Raw genomic sequence first — 14,275 nt, forward strand, 5'->3', positions numbered from 1 at the left:
CTGGGCCAAACCTGAGTGGTGCTGAGACCCCATGTGCCCGGTTGCAATGCCGCTCGTCGTTCAGATTCAACCTGTGTTGTGTGAGTGCAGTGCAGATGATATAAGCAAGGGGAGTCACTGGGAGCTTGGATTGGGAGGAGACATCCTAGCCCAGGATAGGAGTGGGGCATCAGGGACAGGGTGGGGGAGGAGAGGGGCCAGCAAGAAGTTCATGGAGGCAGTGGGTAAAGGATTGGAGGTGGGGTAAGTGGGGTAGGTTGGGGGCTGTGATGATGTGGGTAAGCAAAATTGTAGATTTTGGAATTGGGAAGAGGAACCCTACCCTATTCCTGCATCAGGGCCCTCTGGGGCTTTGTTATACCACTGAAGCCTGTCCACTGTACATGACTCTCAGACTTCATACACAAAGGCTTTGCAACATTTCCTAAATGGTCAGACTAATGATGCATCTGATCTTCTGTGGAATATTGTTCAATAGCTGGATCCCTTTGGCAGAAAATGCTTTGTCCCCAGTTCTCACATACTTTGTCCTGGCTTTGTGATCTGCTTTGTCTGACTGGGAAGGACTTGAGCACAGAATTGACGTGCTCACAGCAGACTGAGTGTGGAGAAGGTGGATAGCTAAATTCTGCACAAGATAGAACCTGCGTATCATTGTCACATTCAGCTTCTGATTATAGTAAACCAGCCTGGCGGAGACAAATGCATGGATCACTGTTGCAAAGTCCTTGTCTGGGAGGAAGGGACGAAGTTTCCTAATGAGCTGGAGGGAGAGAAGGCATTTTTGGAAATTGGTGCTACCAGGTCATCCAAGTTTAGTGAAGAGCCTAACAGGACCCCGAAACTTCACACCACTTGATAAGTGGGAGCTACACGCCTTCGATGGAGACAACTTTTCTGAGTTTAACACCATGGAAGCCACTTTCTAACATGGGGCCCTGAATAGCATGTCCTAAGACTGTGAAATGGACCTGTCTGTGCAGAGATGGGGATAGACATCTACACTGGGGTGTGGGCTGAGCATTTGGTTGAGCTACCCACTGGACTCTATTTGGTCAAAGTACATTCACATCCCTTTTCTCTCCTTCCTTTCCAGGGTTCTGGGTGTCTCTGAAAATGCTGTGGGGAGACCTGAATCAGGTGCGGAAAGATCATCCTCACTTGGTGGACCGCAGCACAGTTGTGGTCCGCAAGTTAGGCTTCCCAGAAATTATCATGCCAGGTGAGTGAAGAAGGCACCTCAGGCTAAGGTTAGTAAATTTATCCTGATTCATCCTCAGCTACTGTCTCCCAAAGTCCTTGTGGCATTGGTCATTAATCCATGCTCCAGCTTTTAAGCAGTATCTTGGAGGAACCCTTTTAGTGTGCCAGCCCCTCAAGGGGACCCACTCTTCCTTAATGATAGGCCACACAGCCTCACCCCCTCCAAGACTGAGCCTCTGGCTTCCAGCACTCCTGCTTCTCACTGTGAGCACTGCTCAGCAAGTCCAGCTGAGATAGACTCTTGGCCACTCTTCAGAGATGCATGCACCCCAGCAAGTATTTATAGGGACACCCAAACAGCATTTTCAAAACAGAGTAGGATTTATTAGTCAAGTGGACACAGTCCTTAGGTTAGCACAGAGACATAAAGGTTAAAGCATCATGCAGTCTGGTCAAGCCACAATTCACCAGCCAAGCTGTAGTGAACTCCATATTCAGCCTCTGTCTCTCTCTCTCTGATCTTCTTAGTGGGTCCCAGTAGAGAGCAGCAGCTTCTTCCAGAGCCACACTTTATTCGCTGGTTTCAGAGTAACAGCCGTGTTAGTCTGTATTCGCAAAAAGAAAAGGAGTACTTGTGGCACCTTAGAGACTAACCAATTTATTTGAGCACAAGCTTTCGTGAGCTACAGCTCACTTCATCGGATGAAGTGAGCTGTAGCTCACGAAAGCTTACGCTCAAATAAATTGGTTAGTCTCTAAGCTGCCACAAGTACTCCTTTTCTTTTTACTTTATGCGCTGTTGATCACCTCTCAGTCCTTAGTTCTCCAGGCAGGGGCAGGCTGAGTTCACAATCCCTGCTGAGAGGCAGAGAAAAGCTCCTTTCTTTGGGTTGTTGAAAGCTAGGTGTCAGTGTTCTGGCCACTGGGGTTTTCCATTTTCTTCTCACATTTTCCACAGATATGGTTTGGCCTAGGCCAGTCCTTTTAATGACCCATTCAGTCTGCTCCAACAGCTAGGTGATACACACACCTACGTCTCAGAGTGATAGCTGTGTTAGTCTGTATCAGCAGAAAGAATGAGGAGTACTTGTGGCAACTTAGAGCAGGGGTGGGCAAACTTTTTGGCCCAAGGGCCACGTCGGGGTGTGAAACTGTATGGAGGGCCAGATAGGGAAGGCTGGCCCCCACCCCCTATCCGCTCCCTCCCACTTCCTGCCCCCTGACTGCCCCCCCGCAGAACCACCAACCCATTCAACCCCCTCTGCTCCTTGTCCCAGGACTTCCCACCCCAAACCTGCACCCCCCGCTCCCTGTCCTCTGACTGCCCCCTGGCCCCTATTCCCCCCCCGGCCCCCTGACCGGCCCCCCAGGACTCCCACGCCCTATCCAACCCCCCTGTTCCCCGACCTCTGACTGCCCCGCCCCAGAACCTCTGCCCCATCCAACCGCTCCCTGTCCCTGACTGCCCCCCGGGATCCCCTACCCAATGTCTGCACCACTGTGCACATGCCGCCACCGTCCCATTACCATGCTGCTCAGAGCGGCAGGAGCTCACTGCTGCCCACGCGGTGGCATGGCTGCAGGGGAGGGGGGACAGCAGGGGAGGGGCCAGGGGCTAGCCTCCCCAGCTGGGAACTCAAAGGCTGGGCCGGATGTGGCCCGCGGGCCGTAGTTTGCCCACCTCTGCCTTAGAGGCTAACAAATTTATTTGAGCATAAGCTTTCGTGGGCTAAAGCCCACTTCCTCAGATGGCATGCAGTGGCATGCATGTATACAGAGCATGCAGTGGAAAATACAGTAGGAAGATATACCTACTGTATTTTCCACTGCATGCACCTGAGGAAGTGGGCTTTAGCCCACGAAACCTTATGCTTTGTGTATATATATATATACACACACACACACACACAGAGAACATGAAAAAATGGGGGTTGCCATACCAACTCTTAATGAGACCAATCAATTAAAGTGGGCTATTATCAGCAGGAGAAAAAAATGTTTTTTTGTAGTGATAATCAGGATAGCCAATTTCAAACAGTTGACAAGAAGGTGAGAATAACAGTAGGGGGAAAACTAGCATGGGGAAATAGTTTTTAGTTAGTGTATAGACTCATCCACTCCCAGTCTTTATTCAAGCCTAATTTAATGGTGTCCAGTTTGCAGATTAATTCCAGTTCTGCTGTTTCTCGTTGGAGGCTGTTTTTGAAGTTTTTTTGTTGAATAATTGCGACTTTTAGGTCTGTAATGGAGTGTCCAGGGAGGTTGAAGTGTTCTCTGACTGGTTTTTGAATGTTAGAATTCTTGACATCTGATTTGTGTCCATTTATTCTTTTGCATAGAGACTGTCCGGTTTGGCCGATGTACATGGCAGAGGGGCATTGCTGGCACATGATGGCATAGATCACATTGGTAGATGTGCAGGTGAACGAGCCTCTGATAGTGTGGCTGATGTGATTAGGTTCTATGATGGTGTCCCTTGAATAGATATGTGGACACAGTTGGCAACAGGCTTTGTTGCAAGGATAGGTTCCTGGGTTAGTGTTTTTGTTGTGTGGTGTGTGGTTGCTGGTGAGTATTTGCTTCAGGTTGGGGAGCTGTCTGTAAGCGACGACTGGCCTGTCTCCCAAGAATCTGTGAGAGTGAGGGATCGTCTTAGTCTGCCCTGAGAGCAAGCTTAATCATTCTCCCGCCCCTCCAGCCCCACTTCCCCAGGTAACAATGCAAAGCATAGGGGAAACTGAGGCACACATGGACATCATAAAAATATTACAAAAAATTCCCACTTCATCATCACAACATCCTCCTGGATTTGCCTCCCCAGAGCAAGGGCTTTTGCCTACCACCTGCATGGGGGAGCAGGATCAATAGCCTGACTCTTTGTTCATCTAGTGCGCCTGTGTTACAGATCTGGTCAGGCTCTCTCTGCTGGCCACCCACCATATTCTTGGGAGGGGAATCCCATCTCTTGGATCCTCAAGTGTTTTAAGCTTCCAGAGTGTGACAGAGCCCAGGCACTATGCCAGTCTTGGGGGTTCCTAGGCAAACTCTGAGAGTGCAAACCCTCTGTCTAGCACTCCCTCAAAAGCTGTGACCACATGGTCCAGCAGCCTAGCCCTCTGAAACCAGTGTTGATTCCTGCTGCCCTGTAGCTTAAACACATCCTCTCTCAGAATCCTACTGAAAACACCCTCTCTCAGAATCCCCCCAAAGACATGAGCCTTTTGGGTTACAGTTTAATTCTCTCAGGGCCATGTGGTAAGCATAGCATATAACACCTACAGCCAGACTTCACACAGGTTCTAACACACAGATGGTCTTTATGTAATCATATGAGAAATATACAGGTCCATACAAAAATAATAAACCCTACATGCATTCCCCTGCCTTAGTTTCCACACCACTCCAGAGCATTCTTTGGGTTGGGGACCAAAATCCTTCTGCTCCAGTGCATGGCTTGTCCTAAAAAAAGAGTCTTCTTCTCTAGGTTATCATACCTCTTTTGACCTTGGCTAGTCCATGGCCTGTCTTCCTTCTGCCCAGGCTTCCTGTGTGTTTCTCTCTAAGTTCCTGTTTATATGCCTCCCCACCCTACACCTCACTTTGTTCTGCCTTTTAGTAAATGTCCACCCTCTACTTCTCCCCTCCCTTCAGCGAGGTAAGGTAAAACTGGTTTCCCCCAGGATGTAGTTACTTTTTAGCATAACAGTTGTGTGGTTGTACAGACAGATCCCCCAAATCATTGCAATCTGTCACTGCAGTGTTTGAGTGCTATCAGTGTGTGTGAGAGAGAGAGAGAGAGAGAGTGAATGGGGGATGCCTTATTCCCCTTTCTTCTCAGATGGAAGTTGGGTTCCTCCAAAGCATCCCAACACCTGCTAGACTGAACAGGCAACTGAAGTGGGATTTGCCAAATGGAAGAGAAGCCAGATCAGATCATGACTGGCAGTTACTGCAGTGGAACCAGAATTACTCTTCATGGGCCTACTGCTGCTAGCCCTTTAACATTTGAAAGGCCTTCATCTTGGACACCCCAGAAGCACTGGGTATGCACAACGCAGAGGTTATTCTGATTCCTGCAGTTGAAGAATGGCCAAGCAGGTGGAGAGGGGAAATCAGACTGCCTGTCCTTATAGAGAGACCTACACTAGGAATTTGAGTGCAGCTGGCCTGCCAGCCACTCCTCTATTAAAAGGGGTAGGTGTAAGGGAGGAAATGAAGGGACCATATCAAAACACTAGTAAATGTGTAGTAGGAAGCCATTTTTGCTGGTCTCAATGACTGGGAGTGGGCTGGGCGGGACTTAGTGGGGCTTCTTGGCTCTAAATTTGAGGAATCTGTGGAACTGTAGAGGGTGTGTGTGTGTGTGTTTTCATTTTAACCAAAGCATTGGCCCATCCCTATGAATAGTCCTGTGTGCTTTGAGGTAGGAGAGCATTGAAGGCTCCTGGGGCCACTGGTAGCAGCTCAGGCCTGACCTCACTGCAATCTCGCTGTGTGTGGCTCTCCCCAGGGGACATCAGGAACGACATTTACCTCACATTGGTGCAGGGTGAGTTTGACAAGGGGAACAAGAAGACGCAGAAGAACGTGGAGGTGACAGTGTGTGTCTGTGATGAGACTGGGAGCGTGATGCAGGTGAGTGTGCCCCATACTGGCTGTAGAGTAGTGAGAGCCATGTGGTAGTGGGTGCAGGGAAAGGGGAAAACCCAAATCTTGTGGGATTAAATCTGACTGTGCCAGCGCTACTTGACTCCTCCCTCCTTTGGAGATGACTCAGGAGGTGCCAGGCATCCTTGGGTTAACTCCAGGGACTTCAGAAGTGCAATGTAGAACCAAGCCAATGGGAAAGTGCTGGATCTGGATCTGAACTACACAGACCAGGCACACAGACCTGTCTGGAAGCAGTTTTGCAGTAGTGCTCAGAGGCAATTACCACCTAGAAAGTCTTTGCCAGCTCCTTCACTGTAGGTGGTTGGGGTGTTCTTGGCAGATCACTCCTGAGGGGACTGAGGCTCTTGAAATGGACCTTCAAAATGGGCTTTGCCTCTAAATTTGAATCCATTCTGCATTGTCAAACATTGCTTAGAACAGGAACCAGGCTCTGCCATCACTGTCTGTCTTGAGCTACTCTTTGCATATTCTCTGTGTTGTTAAGTCCCATGCGTTTTCCCTCTCTAAGAACTGTTTGACAGAGGGATTCTTTTGATTGGTCCCCGTTATATGGTCCTTCAGCGGCCCAATGACATACCTTCCATGGCAGATGCTTTGGTTTCATTCTTAACACACCTCAGATATTTCCAGCTTCATTTCTGAATAACTTTGGCGTTAAGGGGTTGCTGAACTTTCTGAAAAATCTCAGCATTTGTTTATAAATTCAATCCATCTGATACCTAGTATTTTCCAGAGGCATTTGCTTTTGGAGGCATTTTAGACATCTGTCTGTACCTTTAGTGGGTTTCCAGCTTTCACATCCATATGTTAAAATGGAAATAATATTTGAGTTGAAGATTTGTAGTTTGGTCTTTATATTGTAGATTTTTGATGACTAAATCCTGTTTTAAGCTGGTGAATGCAGCTGGTGCCTTGCTAATTCACCTCTAAAACTAGAGCCAAAAAGGCTGTGAGAAGGGAAAGAGGAGAATCAGCTTCTTGTAGGGCTTGTCAGAGCCATTCAAGGCCCTCCAGCCTGTCCTCAGATGCTCCTTGGATGTGCATGGTCCTGTCCCCACAACATGTGTGTTAGAGACTCCAAATGCCAGAGTAGAGGGAGAGGCTTTGGGTGCTGCAGAAGTGAAATGTGGCTTGGCAGCTCCAGGAAAGGCTCATTTAGGAGAGGAGCACAAGGAAGTGCACAGGTAAGGGAAGGAGATTGTGCTTGCTCAGGCCAAGCCCTGGAGTTGCTCCTGACAGTACATTGACTCTTGTCCTTACTCATTCCCCAGACGTTTGCTTTTATTTCTAATTAAACTCTCAGCTGATACATTGGATGTAGGCTTGTTAATAATCCAGAGATGCAATCTCTTCTCCCACCCCAGTCTCTCTTTCTCTATCTGTGATAATGATTTTCCCATGTTACAACAAGACTTGAATCTTGAAAGCTCTCTGGAGGGTCGTTTAGAAGACCTTGGAAGACTGGAGCCAGGTCTGCAGTTAGAGATGGCATTCCAGCCTAGCAGGACAGCCTCACTGTAGCCCCATTCTCTCTCAGCTGTGGGGCTCTGTCATGGTGTGTATCACTCACCAGTGGACTGGTGCCTCCTCCTTGTCATTCTGGGGATTAACTCGAGGCAGACTTCCCCATCTGCAGTCTGCACCCCATTCCTCCTTCCCTGCAGCCTCTCTCACAAGTGTCAGGAACTGCAGCGTCCTCTTTGGGGCTTGGCCCTCTGACTGTGTCATTATCCATGTTCCCCCTTCCGGGAAGGTTTAGCTCCTCAGTAGTCCAGCCACTTCCCCAGTGGTATCTGCAGTCAGTTGTCCTGCCACTTCCCCAGTGGTGAATGGGGAGGACCCAGGCCCCTCCACTACTCCAGATCCCAGCCCAGGGATCCTCTGAACCGCAGTCCCGTACTGCATTCCTTTGCCATTACTATCACTGCAATTCCCCGGGCCGCTTCCCCAGGACCACAGCACCCTCCTCAGTCTCAGCAGCCTGGCTGGAGCGCCTTCTCTTTTCCCCGGGTTCCTGCCTACACTGCTCTGTCCAAGGTGCTACAGGGTTGCAGCCTACTTGAGGCACAGCCTACTCAAGGCACAGTCTTCCCTCCTCAAGCTCCAGGGAGCCACTGACGCTTCTCTGCCCGGCTCTTCTTATATGGGCCTGCTGGGTCCTGATTTGCTGCTCCTCACAGCCCCTTTCCTTTTGGCTGCTTTCTGCACAGACTCCCTAGGGCTCTATTAACCCCTTACTAGTTAGTGTGGGATGGATGCCCCATCACAGGCTCTCACTGGGAAGTGTGGCCCAGGACAGGCAATGGTAATTCAGTGCAGAGTGGCACAGCTATAACAAGGACTATGCGTGCCAGGCTGACAGAACAGTGAGGGCAGTGGGGCTGCCTGTTTGTACAGGATTGCACAGCCGGTGGGTGGGAAGGAGACCATGCTGTGGGTGGGCAGTTAGAAGCCATCAGATGGGATGCTAAAGGCTAGAATGGGCTGGCAGTCATGGAGCTTAGCATGCTATGACAGGTTGGTGCAGCCAGGGGAATGGGGTACGATAGGCTGGAGCTGGTTGGCCTATTGGTCAGCATGCAGTATTTCTGTTCTTAATGGTTGATTTCCATATCTGTGGCAGAAATGCTGCAGCTCTGAATTGCTTGGATGCAGGAAAACTGTTTGCCTAGTAATCATAAAAGCTCATCACTAACTGACTCTCCCCTGGCTGTCCACTTCCCAGAATGTGATTTTCCCGGGTGCTGGTGACAAGCCTTCAAGTGAATATTGTTCTGTGGTCTATTACCAGCAGCGGCAACAGCGGTGGATGGAGACAATGAAGGTCTGTTTGAACTTCCCCATGCTTTGGAGGTGGTTGGGGAGGGGATCAGCTGTGATTGGGATCTTGGATATGAAACCTGCAACCTGAGCTGGCTGGTACCACGTGTGCGGTCTGCTCTGACCAGACTCTGCCTGTCTCCTCCTGACTCACACAGAGGCTAGGCAGAGCTGTGAAGAACATCCGACTGCTAAAAATTACAGTTCTCATATTTCTCTTGTGCAAGGAGAATGAACAGCCTGAGGGAGTCTCCTCTGCCCAGAGAAATCCTTCCCCAATGAGCAAAGTTCATAGCATCCCATGCAAACAGAGGAGGGAAGAGGTCAGCTCTGAGACTGAATATTGCTTAATGATCCACTGTCTGGAGAACAGGGGTGATCATACAGCTCAGTCCATAGAGGGAGCTGTGACACAAGAGCAAATCCCACATTCATAGAGACAAGCATCCATTGTGTCCGTGGGAGCTCCTTTTCTCAAGGCCCTGAAGTCTTGAGAGCGAGGGGAGTAACAGAAGCTGCATAGATCAGCTCTGCACTCCATAGGCATTTCACAGCACTGACTGAACTCCCTATGTCTTGCCCCAGCCTGCTGTCCTCAGTGAAACCTGGCTTGCATTCTCTAGGAATTCAGCCCCACTCATGAATGGGGGTATGGCTACATATCGTTATAGGTGGATGTGCACACAGGCATACAGATTTACACAAAGATGCCATGTGTGGACATGCATGCACAGACACATCCAGATATGGACACAGGCACACACATGTATGCACAGCCGCGCGCACACAGATGGACGTGCACAGACAGACACATGTTCAGATCTCTACACTTTACTAGTTAAAAGCAGAGTGGGGTTCTGGATTGAGCATCTTAATCCATGGTTGACCTTTGGCTCTATCAAAGCTTAGGTCCTCTGATGCACCTATGACTGGGCCTATTCCCTCCTGTGCTAATGCTGACTCTTCTCTCCTAGATTGCTGTTCCCATTGAGGATGTCCACAGGACCCATCTGAGATTCACCTTCAGGCACCGCTCTTCCAGTGACTGTAAGTTTTCCTTCTGCTTCTAATCTTGTTCTGTTAGTGGTCCAGGCAAGGGCTAGGGCCTCTCCTCTAGAGTCAGTCTGCAAGGCTGAAAAAATCATATGGTAGCACAGGGTGGGCAGTAGCACGTGGTTTTTCGCTGGGACAGCTTTGCAAGGCTTCCCAGCTGCAGGGAGGAAGCACTGCAACTGCTATGCAGCCCCCAACTGCTTCTGTGTGGCCTGACCTGTCCCTCCTCCACAGTGATTCTCGCCCTCAGAGTTCTTTGACTAGATGCAGCCGTGTATTCCACGCAGGTGTGTACACGCACAGTGCACCAGAGCGGGAGAATTTTGCCTAGCAGCACTCATGGGGCTGGGGCAGCCTTCATGCCTTGTGACTGTTGCCCCTCCTCTGGCTATATGAGGCGGCAGTGGTCTGACTCCCCTCCGTTCCTTCTCACTGCTCATGGCTGGAGTCCGAGCCCTGTGTGGTTTCCCCTCACAGTCCCTTCTCAGTTACTGAGAGTTTTCTATGTATATAGTTTTCATAGTTGTATAGCTAGTTAGTACCCTTGTTAGTATTAGTAAGTCAGTTGTCCTGGATAATGCCCTCGCCAGGGTTCAAACACTGTCCATTGTGTGTGTAGAGGGAAGTGCGGGGGGGGCGATACCCATTAGTGATCCCCCCACAAGGTGTTTGCTCTGTTTGGGCGAGAGTTTGATTTGTAAATCGTTCTAGAAGGACTCAGGTGGCTAGAGACCTTTGCCTGAAGCAGCACCTCCTCAAGCAGGCCGTGAGGACTGTTTCCGTACCGAGTCTTGAATCAGATCAGCAGTCGCCCTCAGGTTCAGTTCCACGCTCCAGGGCTAGTGTCTCTCCCAGGAGACAGGGGAGCCATTCGCCTCCTCAAGTGCACTGAAGAAAAGATCTCATAAGACCAATCGGTACCACTCCAGGTCTTGTGGAGATTCTTCCTCTTCCTCTAAGAGGAGTATGGACCGGCCTCATGCTACTTCCAGCATGTCGGATGGAGCAGGTCCTTCAAATCGCGGCCTGGTGCTGCCTAGAGAGGTGCACGCACCTGTGCTGTTGGCTCTGGTTCCAGCCCTGGGAGGTCTGTTGAGTCTGGCACTGACGACAATGATGCCAGCTCCAGCTCTCTCCAGGCCAGTGGCTTACCAGTTGGCAGCAGATCTACTCTGTCTGTTGGTTCTGGATTCCTCGGCACGGACATGGTCTTGGTGGAAGATCCCATTTTTGATGCCGGCTCTGTCTGCTGCCTCAGCACTGCTGCTGACCTCAGTACTGGCACGGCTCCCGGCACTGGATGCAACTATGATGCGTTTGGCTCTGGTCTCATCATCGGCACCAGGACCTCTTTCTTGCTGGGTAGCAAATGAGTTGGACCAATTGCTTGTGCCATCGGAGCTAGCTCCACCACTGTCCCCAGAGACCTGGGGCTTCTCAGGATCCAAGTCAGGGTCCTCCTCCCACTCACCATCACCTGATATGTGTTGAGGACCATTCTCAGAGCAACATTGCTATTGAGACTGGTAGTCAGGACAGGGGCCCCTGGCCTGAGGCCTACTGGCCACCAATGCCCTACCTGTATCCCCAGTGGCCTCACTGGACTCTATGGGATGCTCCGTGGTCTTGGAAGTCACACTCCTCATCCTGTTCCAGAGCAAGATCACTGGGCACATCGGTGGCTGTGGTTGTGGATCCACTGCAAGCTGAGGCATCGGTTTGCTTCCCCTCTCGGGGCCTCCGAAGTTGTTCCACCCAGGTCCAACAATTCAGGGGCAGGACCCATCCCTATCACAGCTGCCCACTTCATTGTCATCCCCTGACAATTCAGTGTTACCAGGCTCCTCTTCTACCTTGGTGCCTGAGGATTTCAAGGCCTACCAGGACCTTCTGTAGCATGTGGCTGCAACCTTGGGCAGAGTTTCTGAAGGAAAATACTTACAAACTACTGGTGTGATAAAGTTCCTCCTCTGCCTTGGTTGGTCCTGCGTTTATTAGTGGATTTGTTTGCCTTAATCTACTTAATCCGGGACTAATATATCTGCCTTCTATCACTCTTCTGTATCCACTGACTCCCTTGACACCTTCAAGGAGCGGTGGGTGCTGTCCGGGGTTCTCTGCTCGGTGTCCCCATCCGGTTCCGTCCGTCTGACCCTTTGGTTGAGGGGAAGAGCGAGAGACGCCAGCCCCAGCCGTTGCCGCTGTGGATACCATCATTCCTGTCATCTAGGAGGGGTCCTATAATACATGGGTGTCTACCCCCCCCACCCCTAAACCGCCCACCCCGCAGCTGTGCCCATCTTACCAGGCACTCTCAGGAGAGGGAGGATCGGTGACACTGGGCGCGGCACTAGGTAACTCACGGGGGTGGAAGACCACGAGTGTCGAGGAAGCCCCCCCGCTCTGGGCCCAGACTAGCCTGAACACTTCTCCCTCCTGAAAGCTGCTGTGTTATACCTTCTGTTTGCGTTGTTTTGTTGCATAGTTGTTTTGTTTCCTTTGGTAATTCTGTAAGCATTACCAATAAACTTTCTTTCTGTTTCAAAAAAAAAAAAAAAAAAAAAAAACGGCCCGTTACCTTACCCAGGGAACAGCGATCTACTTAATCTGGGACTAATATATCTGCCTTCTATCACTCTTCTGTATCCACTGACTCCCTTGACACCTTCAAGGAGCGGTGGGCGCTGTCCGGGGTTCTCTGCTCGGTGTCCCCGTCCGGTTCCCTCCGTCTGACCCTTTGATTGAGGGGAAGAGCGAGAGACACCAGCCCCAGCCGTTGCCGCTGTGGATACCATCATTCCTGTCATCTAGGAGGGGTCCTATAATACATGGGTGTCTACCCCCCCCACCCCTAAACCGCCCACCCCGCAGCCATGCCCATCTTACCGGGCACTCTCAGGAGAGGGAGGATCGGTGACACTAGGCGCGGCACTAGGTAACTCGAGGGGGTGGAAGACCACGAGTGTCAAGGAAGCCCCCCCCGCTCTAGGCCACCAGGTAACTCAGGAGGGTGGAAGACCACGAGTGTCGAGTAAGCCCCCCTGCTCTGGGCCCAGGCTAGCCTGAACACTTCTCCCTCCTGAAAGCTGCTGTGTTATACCTTCTGATTGCGTTGTTTTGTTGCATAGTTGTTTTGTTTCCTTTGGTAATTCTTGTAAGTGTTACCAATAAACTTCTTTTCTGTTTCAAAAATACTGCCCGTTACCTTACCCAGGGAACAGTGATCTACTTAATCTGGGACTAATATATCTGCCTTCTATCACTCTTCTGTATCCACTGACTCTCTTGATGCCTTCGAGGAGCGGTGGGCGCTGTCTGGGGTTCTCTGCTCGGTGTCCCTGTCTGGTTCCCTTTGTTTGACTCTTTGACCACACTCCTGTCCCTGTTATTTCATTAGTTGTCCCCCGTATTTATTTGGTGTCCAGGTCCTGTGGATCCCCCTCTTAGGCTGGGGCGGGGGATCCTTTAGCAGTGGGCGGGCTTTGCCTGCCCACTTCCTGGATCCCAATAGGGATCACTCTTCTGTAGCCCTCAGGCCTCATACCAGGCCTCTGATACATGGGCTTATGTTTCAGGATAGGATAGGCGTGGGAGTCCCGGGGCGGGGCCTGTCAGGGGGCAGGGGTGTGGATGGGGTCGAGGCAGTCAGGGGGCAGGGGGGGATGGATGGGGCAGGAGTTCTGGGGGACAGGGACAGGGAGGGGAGTCAGGGGACAGGGAGCAGGGAGCGGTTGGATGGGGCAGAGGTTTTGGCGGGGGGCAGTCCGGGGATGGGGAACAGAGGGGGTTGGATAGGCGTGGGAGTCTCAGGGGGCCTGTCAGGGGTGTGGACAGGGGTTGGGGCAGTCAGGGGACAGGGAGAAGGGGGGGTTGGATAGGGGGTGGGATCCCGGGGGGCAGTTAGGGGCAGGAGTCCCAGAAGGGGGTGGTCAGAGGACAAGTTGCGGGGGACGGGTTGGGGATTCTGAGGGGGGCAGTCAGGGGGCGGGAAGTGGGAGGGGGCAGATAGGGGGCGGGGGCTAGGCTGTTGGGGAGGCACAGCCTTCCTTACCCGGCCCTCCATATAGCTTTGCAACCCCAATGTGGCCCTCGGGCCAAAAAGTTTGCCCACCCCAGGGCCAGAGTTATGGCCTCAGTAGTAACCATGAAAAGGGTGTCTTGGCTGCAAAATTCGGCCATTGCTCCCAATGTGCTGCAGACTCTTGAGGAGCTACCCTTTGGTGGCTGAGTGCTTTTTTCAGATAAGACTGCTGAAACCTTGCACTTGTTTAAATACTCAAGAGCTCTCTGGGAGTATATACTCCAGAGGTGCGGAGACACCATTTTGACAGCAGCATCAACAGTACTGCCCACAACGCTCCTTTGGGCAGTCCTTCCCTTCCCTGAGGCAGTGAGACTACCTGAGAAAGGCCTTTGGGTTCCGGGTTCAGCCAGTTGACTTGTCCTCCCCTGGCATTTACCCAGAAGCTGGGAATGGGCGACAGAGGATGGATCACTTGATGATTACCTGCTCTGTTCATTCCTTCTC

General features: G+C 51.2%; 1 protein-coding gene across 2 annotated transcripts in view; it reads left to right on the top strand.

Annotated features, from left to right (window-relative positions):
• The window catches only part of LOC140911001 (dedicator of cytokinesis protein 2), a 353,749-nt gene that overhangs the window by 68,679 nt on the left and 270,795 nt on the right, over window positions 1–14,275 (top strand). For both annotated transcript variants that reach the window (XM_078852647.1, XM_078852648.1), the window contains exons 13-16: window positions 1,097–1,222; window positions 5,714–5,838; window positions 8,600–8,698; window positions 9,669–9,741. In XM_078852647.1, coding sequence (XP_078708773.1) covers window positions 1,097–1,222; window positions 5,714–5,838; window positions 8,600–8,698; window positions 9,669–9,741 — 423 coding nt within the window. The remainder of the gene's footprint in view (window positions 1–1,096; window positions 1,223–5,713; window positions 5,839–8,599; window positions 8,699–9,668; window positions 9,742–14,275) is intronic.

The sequence above is a fragment of the Lepidochelys kempii genome, chromosome 4 (genome assembly GCF_965140285.1).
Source record: "Lepidochelys kempii isolate rLepKem1 chromosome 4, rLepKem1.hap1, whole genome shotgun sequence".
In the NCBI taxonomy this organism is placed as follows: Eukaryota; Metazoa; Chordata; order Testudines; family Cheloniidae; genus Lepidochelys; species Lepidochelys kempii.